The sequence below is a fragment of the Agelaius tricolor genome, unplaced genomic scaffold, assembly GCF_023055355.1.
Source record: "Agelaius tricolor isolate 1412-34295 unplaced genomic scaffold, bAgeTri1.0.p SCAF_34, whole genome shotgun sequence".
NCBI classification, from domain to species: domain Eukaryota; kingdom Metazoa; phylum Chordata; class Aves; order Passeriformes; family Icteridae; genus Agelaius; species Agelaius tricolor.
The window spans coordinates 3371076-3386059 of record NW_027269294.1 but is presented as its reverse complement, the minus strand read 5'-3'; the positions used below and the strand labels follow the sequence as shown (position 1 = coordinate 3386059).

General features: G+C 40.6%; 1 protein-coding gene across 1 annotated transcript in view; it reads right to left on the bottom strand.

Annotated features, from left to right (window-relative positions):
* The window catches only part of METTL14 (methyltransferase 14, N6-adenosine-methyltransferase non-catalytic subunit), a 36341-nt gene that overhangs the window by 10970 nt on the left and 10387 nt on the right, over positions 1-14984 (bottom strand). The window contains exons 2-6 of the mRNA XM_071452464.1: positions 6612-7039; positions 6420-6508; positions 5146-5233; positions 937-1017; positions 478-565 (exon numbers count right to left, since the gene is read on the bottom strand). Coding sequence (XP_071308565.1) covers positions 478-565; positions 937-1017; positions 5146-5233; positions 6420-6508; positions 6612-6677 — 412 coding nt within the window. The 5' untranslated portion in view covers positions 6678-7039. The remainder of the gene's footprint in view (positions 1-477; positions 566-936; positions 1018-5145; positions 5234-6419; positions 6509-6611; positions 7040-14984) is intronic.

Genomic DNA, 14984 nt, shown 5'->3' with positions numbered 1-14984 from the left:
CACCCGGGCATTCTAACAAGCTGTCAGCAGTTACCTAACTTAGCTGAGAAACATTATCCATATTGCTTCCTGACTTAAATGTCATTATTTCCCATACTTTACATGCTTAAGAGGCAATACAGCCCAGTACACAGCTGAACTGTAAACTTCCAGAGGTTTCAAGATCTCCTCATTAAACTCATCTACTTTCTGGAATCAAAATAGCTTAGGTTGGAAAAAAAAAATCTTCCTGGTGAAATACTTTCAAGTAAAACTAAGGGTAAGAACAGCCTTGACAATAATGACCTCCTAAGTAACTGAAAATAAAACCATTCATGTAGATGCCTATACTGATAGTATGCACACTGAGACAAAAAACTAGGAAGAGTTTGTGTATCTACACTTCTCAGCAACTGTAAGGAATTACAAAAGGGGAGGAAAAAGAAGTGCTATTGAATCAAATGAGTCATCTTCAAACAGTTCCTGGCTGTGACATACCAACGTCTCTGATGAAGTTCTGGGGTCTGTGTCCTGTATCCACAAAGTGCTGGCAGTAATCGTTGTGTGGATTCAAGCTCTGAGTGCCCTGGAGAATAGGAAGAAGTTCAGTGAGAGCAACAGAAGATAAGTGGACATACACAGACACATTGTACATGTTAATCTGATAAATGAGAAAGGAGCAGATTATCTTTTCAACATGCCCTTATAATTTCCCCTGGTCAACCCATCCTTTTAGCTCCAACCCAGGCCCACCATTCCTGCAGCCCATTGTGAGGTGCCTCAGAATAATGCAAACACCAGTTACAGTCAGAACTGTCACAGGCAACTTCTGCACCTGTGAGCTCCAAGCCACTACTTCAGCCTTTAAAGCTGTATTTCAGATCCCATTAGTTGCAGAAACAGATTAAGACAACTAGGCCAGCTTTGACTACACTTCCAATTGCAAAAGCAGCTCACCTTAAGAAAGGTACTGGAATCTTTGTAAATCTCTTCTTCATAGGGCAGGTTTTCTTCATCTTGCTGCAGCTCTACTTCATCCTTGGAAATAAAGCAGGTATTACAAGTGTGCACACAAGATCAAGCTGTTTCGGTCCTTTGCTTAAGAAGCAGATCATAAGGAGAAGTGGAATGTACAAACAGCAGATTCAGCTCCACGGCTTAAGTGGGGAAAAAAAAATTACCTATTCCCCAAAAGGTCTGCACCTCTCTCACTAACAAGGAGAGAGTTACTGGGAAAGGCCTCGGAAAGAAGAAAAAAGTAAAAACCCCTTCACTTGCAGCCCCTGAGAGTGCTTTACATTTTTGTCCCACAAAACTTTTATTCTTTGGACTGAAAGTATATCTTTTGTCAATATTATTCTGCAGCAGAACTTCTGAGCATTTATATCCAGACAGCCATCTCTTATTTCCCAGCCTTAGCAAAGTCCACACTTTGAAGAAACAGCTCACGGTACAAGTCAGTATTGCATCTGGACTGTCCTTAAATATAACTTTCTCTTCTATAGCCCCAGAATTTACATTAAAACTATCTAGAGAGCCACTGACTGTTATTCAACAGTTTCTGGGACTCAGAGATCTGTTACACTGACATGCTCTGAACATTCAACAGAGAACTGAGAGAGAACAGAAACTCAAGAGACTCACTTGACATCACTGCCTTCCCACTGATCCTGGATCAACCCAGTATATAGATTTAGAGAACACAGAAGTACAACTGAACAACTACTCAATTGATAACATCTGCCACATTATTACAGCTGTATTTACTCTATGCTACATAAGCTGTCTGAATGCAGAATAAAAAATTAAGACCTGTCCCTCCCAATTTTGATCCCTCTAAATGTTAAAATCTTCAAGTAAACTTCTGTTATTTCCAAGGTGGAGCTTTGGACTGACTTCTGAAATGCCTGATGGGATAAACAAGTCACAGCTTCCCCTTCCCCATTCAGGTGATGAACTTAGAGAGAGACTGTCTTTTTGCTTGTCTAACCAGATCAAACAAAAGATTACAATCAGAAACAGCAAGAGTGTTTGCAAGGAAAAGAAATGTACAGACAAGCAGCAGCAAGTGTTATTCAGGTCAAAAAAAAAAAAAGCTGAAAGCTTGAATTTTACTAAAAACTGCTTATGCCATCATAAGTTACACCTGTTTCCCTCTTTCATCTTTCTCTAAATCTTGTCCTTTTGATGATAAGTGTTACCAGTTAGATACCTGAGTGATCCCAATTCTCTTTTATGCCTTTGTAAGCAGTTTAAAAAGAGTCTTGTGGCCACAAACAAAAGCCCACACCACCAACTTTCAGAGGGAAAGGACACAGACACAGCAGAGACAGAATGACACCAGTAACACAAGGTACTAGGTTCTTGTACATTAATTCTCTGTGTTTTCCAAAGCATCTGCTATAGAGCTGCTGAGTTAGGGAAACAGGAACGCTGCACAGTATTCAAACATAGCTTGTTTCAAATGACTGGAGATACATGGAATCCATGATTCAACCAAGTAAGCTTTCTTCAGCCTCCACAACAATGGCATGGAAGCACCCCAAGCCTGCAGGTCTCTGCTTGCACCAACCAAGTAGAACGGGGCAGTCTCAAATTAGGTTGGCTGACAGCAAAATAGAACCACAAGTGGTTTTGTACTCCACACACCAGACAGACACATTCAAACAATGGAGCCAAATCACCTGGGGAAGGCAGCAGGTGGAGCAGCACTCACAGCTCCCAGAGGGGCCTCACAGTGGCAGCAGACTCTAATCCCATTGTTTCTCACTTCCAAATACACACCAGGGAGCTCAGCTAACCCTGGGACAACTGTTACAATTCCACAAGAAAGGAGTATTTTAGGAGCTCTCCAAAACCACAACTGAACTTTCTGACTTGAAAATAGCCATGATTCCTTTTTCCAATAGTGCATCTCTTCCCTATCACCCACCTCCCAAGGCTGGCAAGGCAGAGCCAAGGCTCCAAGACCGGAGTCAAGCTGCCAGACTGGAGTCAGTGCTGCACTTTGTTCTCACATCAGCCCGAGCCTTATGAAGAATCACCACTACAAATTCACACTTATGCTACAAAAAAGCCAAAATCAGACACACAGAAATTAAAAAACCCACCAAAATTAAAACACATTGCTTTTTTTTTTTTTTTTTTTTTTTGCATCAGATGTTCCTACATGGCTGAGAAAAGTAAAATACTTCACCTTTTATCTTAGAAACTGCTCTCACACAGGTTTGAGGGTACATTCACTTCCACCAAATATGAAGCCAGGGCACAAAAAGTTTAAATCATTTCAGAAGACTCACCTGATCCCATCACATAGAACCCAACAGTGCAAGTCAGGGGTATAGACACAAGTCCCTTCACATCAGAAATACCTCTGATTTTCCAAACAAAACTGGCAAACTTGCAAAACTTGTCCACAACAGTTCTAGTTAAGTCTACTATTGCTTTTGTCTAAGTTGCATTAAACACAATACAATAGGGCTTGACACCTTAAAGATGCAGATTTTTGTATGAGTTCATATTAGAAGAGTAAATTTAAGCAGGCTCAGAGAGCTCAGGAAAATGCAGATGGAATTTTACTGTTCTTATCTCCTTGCCAATAGAGAATTAGCAATGCCTGCAGGAAACAGCTGATGACTCCACAATAGATGTTCTACTCTGGGGTTTCAAGTTTCTTAAGTCTGTTCATCTGCTCGACTGAATTTTGTCTGAGCTAATGTTATTAAAATATTCTTCCATTTCAACAATATAGAAAAAGTCTGACCACTTGCAAGTGGTTACAGCTCACCTCAGGGTAAGTCTTCTCCACAATGATTAAGAAAATCTTAATGATAAGATTCATGTACTTTGCCAACTCAAGTAACTTATCCACATATACTTTATAGGTAATAAAAATTTAGTTCTTTACCATGTACTTGGTGAAGAAGTAAAATTAATTGATATTAACTGATCGCTAATGCAAGAATAAAAACACTGCTTCTCAAGCAGCTGTCTACCTCATGGTGACAAATTCTTTACTAAACAAGATACACAGACTAACACTTATCATGTTAAAAATAATGTCTGCCCCTTCACAGAGAGACTTTCAAAATCAACCATCAAAAACCATTCTGTCATACATTAACCTTTTGGTTTAGTAAGATAAAAGGTAGACACTATTACAGGAAGATTTACAAACCTGTACACAAATGTAACATGATTTACAAACCTGTACAAAATGTAACATGAAGGCTTTTTATTAAAAAAATTACTATTTCATCCAAGAGAATAGCAGACACTGAACTATTTCATAAATACACTGACATGGATTCGATTTAACCACAGAAAGAAGGTTATTAGGATATGGAAAAAAGGGAGGAGGACATACACTGCAACCAGATCCCAACCCAAATCATAAAGACAGCTGTATCGTAATCATGCCTTTATTTAAGCTCTTTATATCTCTTATCTCGGCCAAAACATCACATGAGGAGAAAGCTGTCACACAGCTTTGGGATGAGCATTTGAAAAGTGAAGGGCATGAGAGTTTGACACTGCAATGACCATGGAGGCATTTTGGTTTGTCTTTTTTAACCTTACTCTTCCTGGGCATTTTGGACACTTAAAAGAACATCCCGAACCAAGCCTCTTACTTCCAGATCCTTTAGGATCCCTTGTTTCTTCCACTCATCCAGAACTGCATTCCTTGGCACTGCACAGATGGGCCAGGAGACACTCTCAGCCTCCCTTGTCTCATCCCAGGGCCTGTGCCTGCTGCTAACTGCGCCACTTTTCTTTTGACACAATGAAATTCTAGTCAAGATTCTTTCTGTGTTTCCCCAAGCACACAAACACACATTTTACTGCTTCTTCCCACAGCCAGGTACAGCTCAGTGCTGTTCCCTGTGGGCACTGACTCCTAGGCCTACCTCCTCCTAGGAGCAGTACTAATTAAGCCTCCACACATTGGGGTTTGGTGAGTGCACAGTTCAATGCACACCTGAGGTGAACAATGTAGCATCTATGGCCTCTCTCTTACACTTCTACAGTGGAAGGCATCAAGGGAGATGCCACTGGGGAAACATACATATTAAATGATGTATACACATCACATTTAATATACACACTAATTTTCTAAGTCAGGGACACAACACCAAAGAAAAGTAACTTTTTTCCTCTTTTCCTTACCTTATATTCTTCAATCTCTTCCTCATCAGCTTCTCCCTCATCTGGATATTTACGTTTTGCATTTGGTGCAGAAGTATCATAAGCAGCCCTATGAAGAGCCAAAAATCCTCTTAAGAAAGTTTCTGTCTCCACAGAAAAGTGTTCAGGAATCTTTGATAATATGCTTGTCTGCATGTTACAAATTTGAAACTATTTCAAAACATCATACATGAAAAGCTATTCCTGTCTCAGTATATTTGAGTTCAGCACAACTTATTAAGAATAGAACTCTTGAAAACAGTAATTCCCTTGCCTTTCTCATTTTTCTGCTCTCAAAAGTAAAGTTTATTTTAACCAATGCACTATATCTACAGAATTAAGCTCATTCCCTTCCATTTCTCATTTTTCTGTTCTAAAAAGTACAGCTTGTTTTACCCCAAAGCAGTTTGTTTACAAAAATTTACAGCAGTTTGTTTACAAAAGTAAGCCTGTTCAGACAGATGTTGCAAAAGCAGGGGAAAAAATCAAGGAAGAAGACACAGCTGGGGGGGGGAAAAGATCAGAGACATGGCATGTATACTTAAAAAAAAAAATCCTTGCCAAAGTCAAAAGCCATGAAAAGGCCTGTATGCCAACAAGTGCAGGGACATGGATCAAAGCTTGGCAAAATTCCCCTTCAATTTCATTTCACCGCTGAAAGCCAAAACAGAAAAGAAGGCCTTACGAACACTCTGGAATGGAGATACCATCAAAGGAAATGAAATTGAAGGGGAAAAAAAATTGGGAAATTTAGTGACTACAAGAAGATGGACTGGGGTAACATCTGGTGCAGTGCAAAGGACCAAAACTAACCTAACAGATGTTGCAAAAGCAGGGGAAAAAATCAAGGAGGAAGACACAGCTTGGAGGGAAAGATAAACAGTAGATTTGATTTGATAAGCAGTAAATGCTCTGTCCTAGACGTATCTGTAGTTTCATGAGAACTTTCAAACTGAACTGCCCTGAACTGTGCTTAGCAGAAGCATGAAGGCTCTGGGACCGAAGCAGACGGCCCATTCTAAATTCAGATCTCAGTTTTCTTACACGGTAGCTTTTTTCACACCAGAAACAAAAGTCAGCCTGTATTTCCAACCTGCTCCTAGAAGGGAGTAATCAGACCCTACTCGCCTTAGTCGCGGCTCTGATTTGACTCATTAGTTAATTTCCTTTTACCGAGTGCGATCCCATGGCACTTGCCGGGCCTGTTCTCCTATCGAGCCCCCAGTTTTGGACAGCCACCGCCCTCCCATACCGACCTGCAGGTCTCTCTGGTTTCCGCGATCTCCCGCTGCTCATCCTTGCTGTTGAGCACGGCGCCGATGCTGTCCGCGTTCTCGGCCCCCAGCTGCACAGCGGCAAACACAAAGTCACGCCGCGTCCAGCCCGGTCCCCCGCCCCGGGCCCCCGCCCCCGCAGCGCCCCGGTGCCTCGGCTGCTCCGGGCCGTACCTGCTGCGCCAGGAGCTGGCGGCGGAGCTTCTGCCGCTCGCGGATCTCCTGCAGGCGGCTGTTCATGGCCCGCACCGGCCCCGCGATGCCGCGCTCCCGCCGCCGCCGCCGTCACTTCCCGGCCGCGCGTCACTTCCGTTCCGAGCAATTCCCGCAGGGAAATCCCGGTGCCAGCGCACCGCCCGTTCCCGTGGGATGCCGGCGATGGTCAGGTGTAGCTGTCAGGTTCACGTTCACTCAGGCGCTGCAGTGCACGGACCCCCCCTGAGGCGACACCCGGCTCAGGCCGTGTCACAGCTGTGACCACCTAAGCAGCTGGTCGGTTTTTCTAAAGTACATCCTTTATATCCAATTCCAGTATCCAGCGTGGTTATTCGTAGGTTAACCTTCATGTTTTGCTTCATCTTCTGATCCTTTAGAAACTTCCACTATGAGGGAAGAGAATCTTTGGAGCTCTTTTTATCTGATTTTTGGTGTCTTTCCCGCTTCCTCCTGTCTCCCTTCTCCTCTGTACTATCTGTCTGGGAATGAATCTAATCCATATTTCACGCTGACTTTCTGAGAACTATTCAGAATGCAGTGAAGAATAAAGATGGAAAGAAATCAAGGCCTGCAATAAATGTCAGTCCCTACTGTCTCACAAAAGGAAAGTTAACAAAAGAAAAAAGAAACATTACAAATTATCCCACAGTTATAATTAATGCTGATGTTTGCTCTCCTGACACAGACCAATTCTTCCTATAATTGCCAGACCCAGCAAGAGATGTGGGCAGCAAGAGCTGAGAAGTGACACTCAGGTCCCTGCTACACACAGCATGCTGTTCCTCTGCTGGTTTCTGAGTGCCAGATAATGACACACTTTACTGGTACAAGATGTTATTTTCCTTTTTTTGAATGTGTGAATATTCTTCTTTTTTTTATATTGTGTACATGACAATGACATTATGCAGGTCACTGAAAACTGAGAAAGATGCATGAAGAGAAGGAAATGAAAGAAGTCCAGACTAATACAAAAAGAAACCATTTGCAGCTATCACATTTCTCAGTGATACAATATCCTAGGGAGCTTTTGAAATTTCATCTATTTGATCCAAAACCCTGCAATACCAAAAGTTGTTTTTTTAATTTCCTTAGGGAATACATTACTAGTTATACTGTCCTATCCATAGAAATGTTATGGGGAAAGAAATGCTCAGTAGCTGTCTCGTGCTACTGTGCACTGCTTTGATATTGTTGGCTGTAATGAATACAGTAGAAGCCTCTGCACAGTAACAAAATCACTTCCTCCTGGATGTGATCTGATGAGGTTTGTGGGAGCCTGCACTCCATTTTTAGAACTGGTTGCTAAGATGAGCTGATCTTTACAAACATTAATGGCTTTGAAGATGTTCTGCTGTATACATGCACTCTTTCAAAACAATAAAGTTGTATTTTTGCAGAATGATCCATGCCTTTCTGCTTCTCTCTGCGTGCTGTGGTCAGTATCAGACAGAATTCTCACTGGTCTAATGGTGACTAAGGAGTTTGTGGAACTGTCATCAACTCTGGATCCATTATCCAGAGTTCTTCCTTCATGTTTATGAAGCCAATTGTTTACACATCCTATTTTTATTTAGCTGAATATTCCTGAGTACTTTACCTTTCACTTATCTTTTCTGATATGCATTCAATTTTTTTAGTTCCTTCTATTGTTGCAATAATTCTGAATTCAAATACTGTCCTCCAGCCTACTTGTATCTACTTCCAACGTCAGGTGGCTGTGCAATAAGCAGATATTCTCTGCCACTTTGCTTAACCATTTACAGCATTATAAAGTATTTATAAAACACTAACAAATAATGAGACAAATTCTCACCCATTTGGGAATTGTGTTACACTGTCATATATTCAAGTCTAGACTAGTCCATTTAGCAAAAACTGCTACTTATTTTGTGTCAGTAGAAATTATTGTAGAAGTTACACAGAATTAGACACAAGTGGCTACCTTGATTTAGCACTGTTCCCTCATTTTAATTGTTCGTCACATCACAAAATTCAAACTACATTGTGCCCTATTAGATGCTAAAAAAATTAATAAACTAAAAGCACCAAATGGATCAAATAGCTGAAATGAGAAAGTTTGTCTCAACTCAAAAAGGATGATTAGAAAAACAAAAAATATAAGAACCTTTTATAATAGAAAAACAGATGGTAGCATGGACTAACATCACACTCTTATTTAATGTCCCTTTCCCCCATGCTTTCAATGAAGTACCTAGATGTACCTCTTTAGCAATGTCTTTATAAATTGTTACCTCAATATTGGAGCCTATTTTGAACAAGTGACAGTATCCCAACACCCAGTGACTGCAGCTGCCCTTGATTTTGTACCCCTGCCTTAGGCTGTGTCCCCACCAGAAGGCAAATCCCACTTAGTGAGCCTAGTGCAAAAACACCACACCCATAAGTCTGTACAAGCTCACTGTAGCAGCTCCAATTTAGTTTAAAAATCTATTGGAAGGAACTAAGTAGCAGCAGAGTGTCTATCAGGCGAGCACTGCCTGTCCTTAGTAAGCCCACAAGCATCCAGCCAAAACAGAGCCTCCATAAACACCCTGCCACTGGCTGGGGATAATTTGCCCAGCATGTGCTGCGATTTCACACTTATCTAGATCAAGTTACACTGCCACTTGATCCAGCCCCGGACATGTCCTTTGTGATGGACACAGAGCCTTGATGTTGGAGGTGCTGCCCCTGCACCAAGTGATCATACCTGGATGTGACCATTGACAGGAATTTTCCAAGAGATTCTGTAACTCCTCTGCTTTTGAGTGGCACCATATTTCATTCTACTTTGTCAGCAACAATAAGGGACTTGCACACAAATGTTTCAAAAATGATAAAATAATTCTAATTCCCCTACATGGAAGAAACTTATGTAAGGCCTGAACTAAACATTTTTCTGGCTTCCTCACAAGCACTATCCAACATTGCTGAAAGAAAACCAGCAGGATTGGAGCAGAATTAGAGAAGCTATTTGAATAGAACTTTGTTTAGCTGAAAAATGTGGATGGGTCAAGAGAGGGTTTTAAGACCTTGCACTGGATTTGTTTAACTGCTGGGAATAGTAATAATTTCTGCTTTAAAAAATTATTCTGATTAATATATTTTGTTCTAGAAATGTCACAAACTACCAAAATTATAGTCTATATTCTTAATTCAAGATATCCTGTTTACAGCTGTTCAGACTTGACATTAGGAAGCATTTCTTTAGGAGAGGGTGGTCAAACACTGAGCAGGCTCCCTGGAGAGGGGATCAATGCCCCAGGCAACCTGTCAGTGTTTTAGAGGTGTTTGGACAATGTCCTTAACAACAGGACATTTAACTTTTGGTCTGCCCTGAGGTACTCAGGCAGTTGGACCACATAACAGTCTGATCTAGTTTGTTCTACTCTACAAATTCAGTGTGTTAATTTGTATTGCAAAAGATAAGACTTGGCCTTTTTACATTTCTTCCCTCAAGTCCCACTTCATTTGGAGACCAGGCAATAGGCTTCTCACCACATTCAGAGAATGCTTTTCAACAGAAATGTCTGTGTATATGCCTTAAAATGCAGCCCATGAAGAGAGGGTGGAGTGCAGCTTTATGTTGCATTGCATCTAGCCTTGTATGGACTCCTTTTCACTTAGACACTGCCCCCTTAGTGAGGCAGGAGTAAATCTCTAGTAATTATACAATTCAGTGTTATTATTTGTTCTACCACTGAGCTGAATTTGATCCACTCAAGGGCAGTACAGATCTAATGACATGATGTCTCTGTCTCCTGGCTTTACTGTTACAAACCAAACCATTAAAGTGTAAATTGGTAATGCTTTGAATAACAGACAGCCATATGTCTATACATCTCACTGTTCACCAACTTACAGACTTAACTCTACAAGCACCGAGACCAGAAAATATTATGCATCACTTTCCTGCTTTCCTATGTTTTTCACACAATACATTAAAATTATACTGCTTGTTTTATCTTACAGCCATACCCTGTGTCCCATCATGCTTGCAAAACAAGCCCAATCATTTTATGTTTACTTGGCGTACTTTTACACATGCTCTGTCTGAGCTGCTTTGTTGGTGCTGACTGGCAGTAAAGGAGACTGAATGATACTGTACAGAATGTGACAGGATATGGCAGCTTTGTACACTGAAACCCTCCTGTGTCTGATGCCTCTGTATTCCAGAAAACTCATCTTTATGTATTACCTGACATACTCAGTGCTTTAGTTTTCAGTATTATTTAGTGTCTCCTGGCTATCTCCACAGCTAACTAAATGGGGTATTTTCCATCAGCATGTTATTTGTACAAAATATTTTAAATATTTTTAAATATAGCCCTGAATTTATTGTTTATCTTCTTGTTACTCCAGAATATGGCTTCCAATGAAATCTTAGAGAAAGGAGTTTTTTACTTTTCCTGGATCCTAGGAAATTCAGAGAGAAATTCAGGAAGAAAAGCCCACATATACAGAAAAAAAAAAAAAAAAAAGTGAACACATGGATTACAGATCATTGAAGTAATTTCCCCAGGGAAGTGTGGATTTCCCAACATTGGGCACTTTTAAGAGTGCTGAACCATCCTGTCTAGGTTGTGCTTTTGCCAAGAAAGTTTGGGTCAGATGATCCTTGATGTCCTTTGCAATGTGGTGTTCTATGATCCTATGATTCAAATTGCAAGTCCACCTCCTACTGCTTGCAGCACAAGTTACTTACTTGATTTCTAAGGGCTAAATGAAGGCTCTGCTGAAACTAATGGCAACATTCTGAGACCTGGTTCCAAAACAGAGTAATAATCATAATAAAGCAAGGAGAGGTTTGAAATTTTACAATTGATAAAGTTAGCAGTACTTCTACTTCAGACAATTGGACATTTGGTCTGGTCGAATTTAATGATTTACCATCAGGAGGTATTGTGTAAAACAACAACGTTTAAAGGTTTAAAGTAAAATAGGTAGAGTGTAGTGTAATACAGTGCTTATTCAAAAAATAAATGGAGTGCCTAGCAGATCAATATGAAAACAGAAGTCACTATCTATGTTTTGTATAGCTGTACTATAGAAAAAATAGTGTTCTTCATAATCTAATGGGCTTAGTTTTAATTTTTCCTTTTACGTGGCATATCGTTATGTCAGCCAAGATGGCTAAGTATGAAACCAGTAAGTTGGAATGTGTAATTCCACAGACCCATTAGATTAATAAGGAAATAGCAATGGGGAAATCACAATAATAGGACAAGAGGGATCTGGGGAGATAAAGTCAGAAGTGAAGATGAATGAGGGAGGATTTAGCCAACAATGATGATTACAAGAAAGCTCTTTGTTTTGCCAGTAGTTCCAGCAGTGGAACTTTCCTGCTTTGTGCCCTTGTCATCTGCCACCCGTCCCATTCTGTGGGAATAAAGGCAATCTAAGTGCCAATGTCTGTCACTGGTCTGCAAAATGCCAGTGCTGTTCTAACTACAGGAGACATAATTCAGTAGTGCAAAGATAACTCTGATCCCACCTGGTACAGAAACTCCTCAAAACTGTACACAGGATCCCCACCTTATTTATTTTAAAGCATATGTGTCTGCATTGTAAAATTTCAACTACATTGTTAAAAGGAGGCACAAATATCAAGTATATCTTTGTGCATCACTTTATAGCAATCAATGTGAATATATGCAGCTCTGCATATATTTGTGAAAGGAAGCTAGGAACTACTGTATTTTTTAAATGGTACCAATATGGGCAAACTAAGGCATGTATTCATAATGCACAATATCTTCTCACTAACATGAGAAGATTCACTGGTTTCAATTAAATTATTAACCTATAAGCCAAGAGACCATGGATTATAAACACTCATCAATATATTCCCCTCCTTAACAGTTACACTTCTCAAATAATTCAAGTAAAACAAAAGGCAATTTGAAATTAGTCCTCATGCTTTCAATACAAACCAATAAATCCCAGTCTCCCTGAGTCAAATAAGTATAAACTATTTTTTCAGCTTTCCCTTAAGTAAGTATGAGAATATGGGTTCCTTTGAAAAAATAAGAATAATATCCTTATCCAAAACTATTATAAGAGAAGAGAATGAAGAGAGAATGAAGCCTCCATCTTTCTCAGAAAACAAATTTATATAAAATAGATAGGATTAAATTTGGCTAATGTTGACCAAGGGTCATTGCACATATGTAGCTCAGCAATAATAAATTCCTGCATCCCTCTGAAACTCTGCAGAAAAAAAAGTCTTTACAGACTCTGTGTGTGTTGCTGTTGGAGGTAGTGTAGCAATTAGCAGAAATGACTCATTCCACTGCTGCTAATGGGAGATGAGATTCGGGTGAGGTGAAAGACAAAAACACAAACCAACCCTGCCTGCCTCATTTTCTGTGGTTTGGGATTTTCACTGCACTTACACTTCACAACAATGAAATGCAGAATTCTGAAACAGGTATTATTAAGAAATGTTTTGAGAAATTTATCGCTGAGCAAAGAGAAGACAAATGCTACCATTCGAGACATAAATCATTGGAGGCAACTACCTGGACTATTTGTGAGAGAACTTATTTAAACAAGTACATTTCTAAAGCATTGTTTACCTCAGGGAACCTTCTACACATGAATAATGTCAGAGGAATTGTAGAAGGTCATATATCTCAGCTCTGTAACCAGTTGTCCTCAGTGACAGGGGATGTTTTGTATAAATAAGGCTTAATCCTGCTCTGTGGCAGGCTTACCTAATGTTGACTCATTTGCAAGGCCACCTTCTACATGAAAAAGAGTCCAAAATGTATGTTTTATGATGAATTTATCAATTTTTTTCCCACATTTTGTGTCCCTTGAAGGACTGACTCACTTACCAGATCCCACACAGACTCAGGGTAGTCAGGTTTGGAACTGAAGTTCCATTTCTTAGCAAAACTCCACTGAGCCTGTTTGTTAACAAATGTGATTTTCTATACCATTTCTTAGAAATACCCTCCTTGGCATATTCTTGCCTCTTTAAATATACTTATTTATAGGTTGGCTACACAGCCTCCCCTTTCACCCAGTTAACAGACTGCAACATATGGGATGCTGCCTTTACTTCCCATTGAGAGCATCAGGAGCTAAAGCGGCACCTCTGCTGTACTTCCACAAGCAGGCTGGGGCTCTCCTGCTCTCACACTCCAGTCTCATTCCCCACTCTGCCACATGGCACTGCACACTTGGGATCTGCTGAACACTCCTGCTGTGACAGGAGCCTAAGGAGTGCTTGGAGGTTGCTCAGGGAAGCAATAGCAAACCAGGCTCAAACCCCACAGCACTGGGAGTGCATGAACAGGCCCATATGCTGTGCCAGTTGCACGTTCCTGGGTGTTGCTGAAACAGTAGCAACACCACGGACACATCCTGTCTGCAGTGCTCCAGTGTTCCACCTGGTACTCCTGTCACCTGCTTTACACATGCAACAGAAACTGGTCCCCAGTTTTAAACCTTTCTCTTTTAACTGCAGTTAATTCATCGTGTCTGTGCAACCCAGTGTTGAGCACATAGACACCTATGTATTGAACTCCCCCAGGAAATCAAGTTTCTTATTGCCTTTTTCCAGGAAAACAGGTTCCTTATTCCCTTATAATAGGAACTTGGCCCCTTGTACAAGAAAACACTTAACATTTTAAAAAAGCTTTTCCTGTGATCTCATTACTGTGCCCACTGTGTTATGTGTTAATGGAAACCTCATCAATTACCGGCTGTTCAGCTACATCCTGTGCAATGCAGGGTCACCCTATGGAGCTTATATGGAATTATGGACAAAAGGCCTATTCTCTTCCACATAAGCACAAACCCAAATTAATTTTGAGTCAGACTTGGCAGCATTTCAAATTTCTGCTGCCCATGTAGTTAAAAAGAATGACACTAATGAATAAAATTATTTTATAAGAGCGCTGACTTACATCCTAAAAATGTTGACTCATTTCGGCGCCCGTTCCATGGCTCATTTTGCACATGCAATCTCCTTTGTGAGAAGCCTTGCTTCCTCTCCTAGTCCTGACTTCAGCCTGGTGTTTGATCTCACCCAGTGCCCACCAGGTCATGTGTACAAGTTTTTCCATTTATTCCAGCACTTGATCTATTTGCCCCAGCCTAGTTAATTATATGAAAAAAAGAGTACAAAATTATTAGCTAGACAGTAAGGAAATAATTTCTTTGTTGTGCCTGGCTGTTTGACTACATTTTCTCTGCTTTGTACTTGTTTCCCGGGGGAATTTTTCACATAGCTCATAACCTGAAGTCAGCCCTTGGTCTGAGCTGTCCCATCTGTGCTGCTGCTTGATGCTGATGTGGGCAGGAGGGAATGCAGGAGAGAAT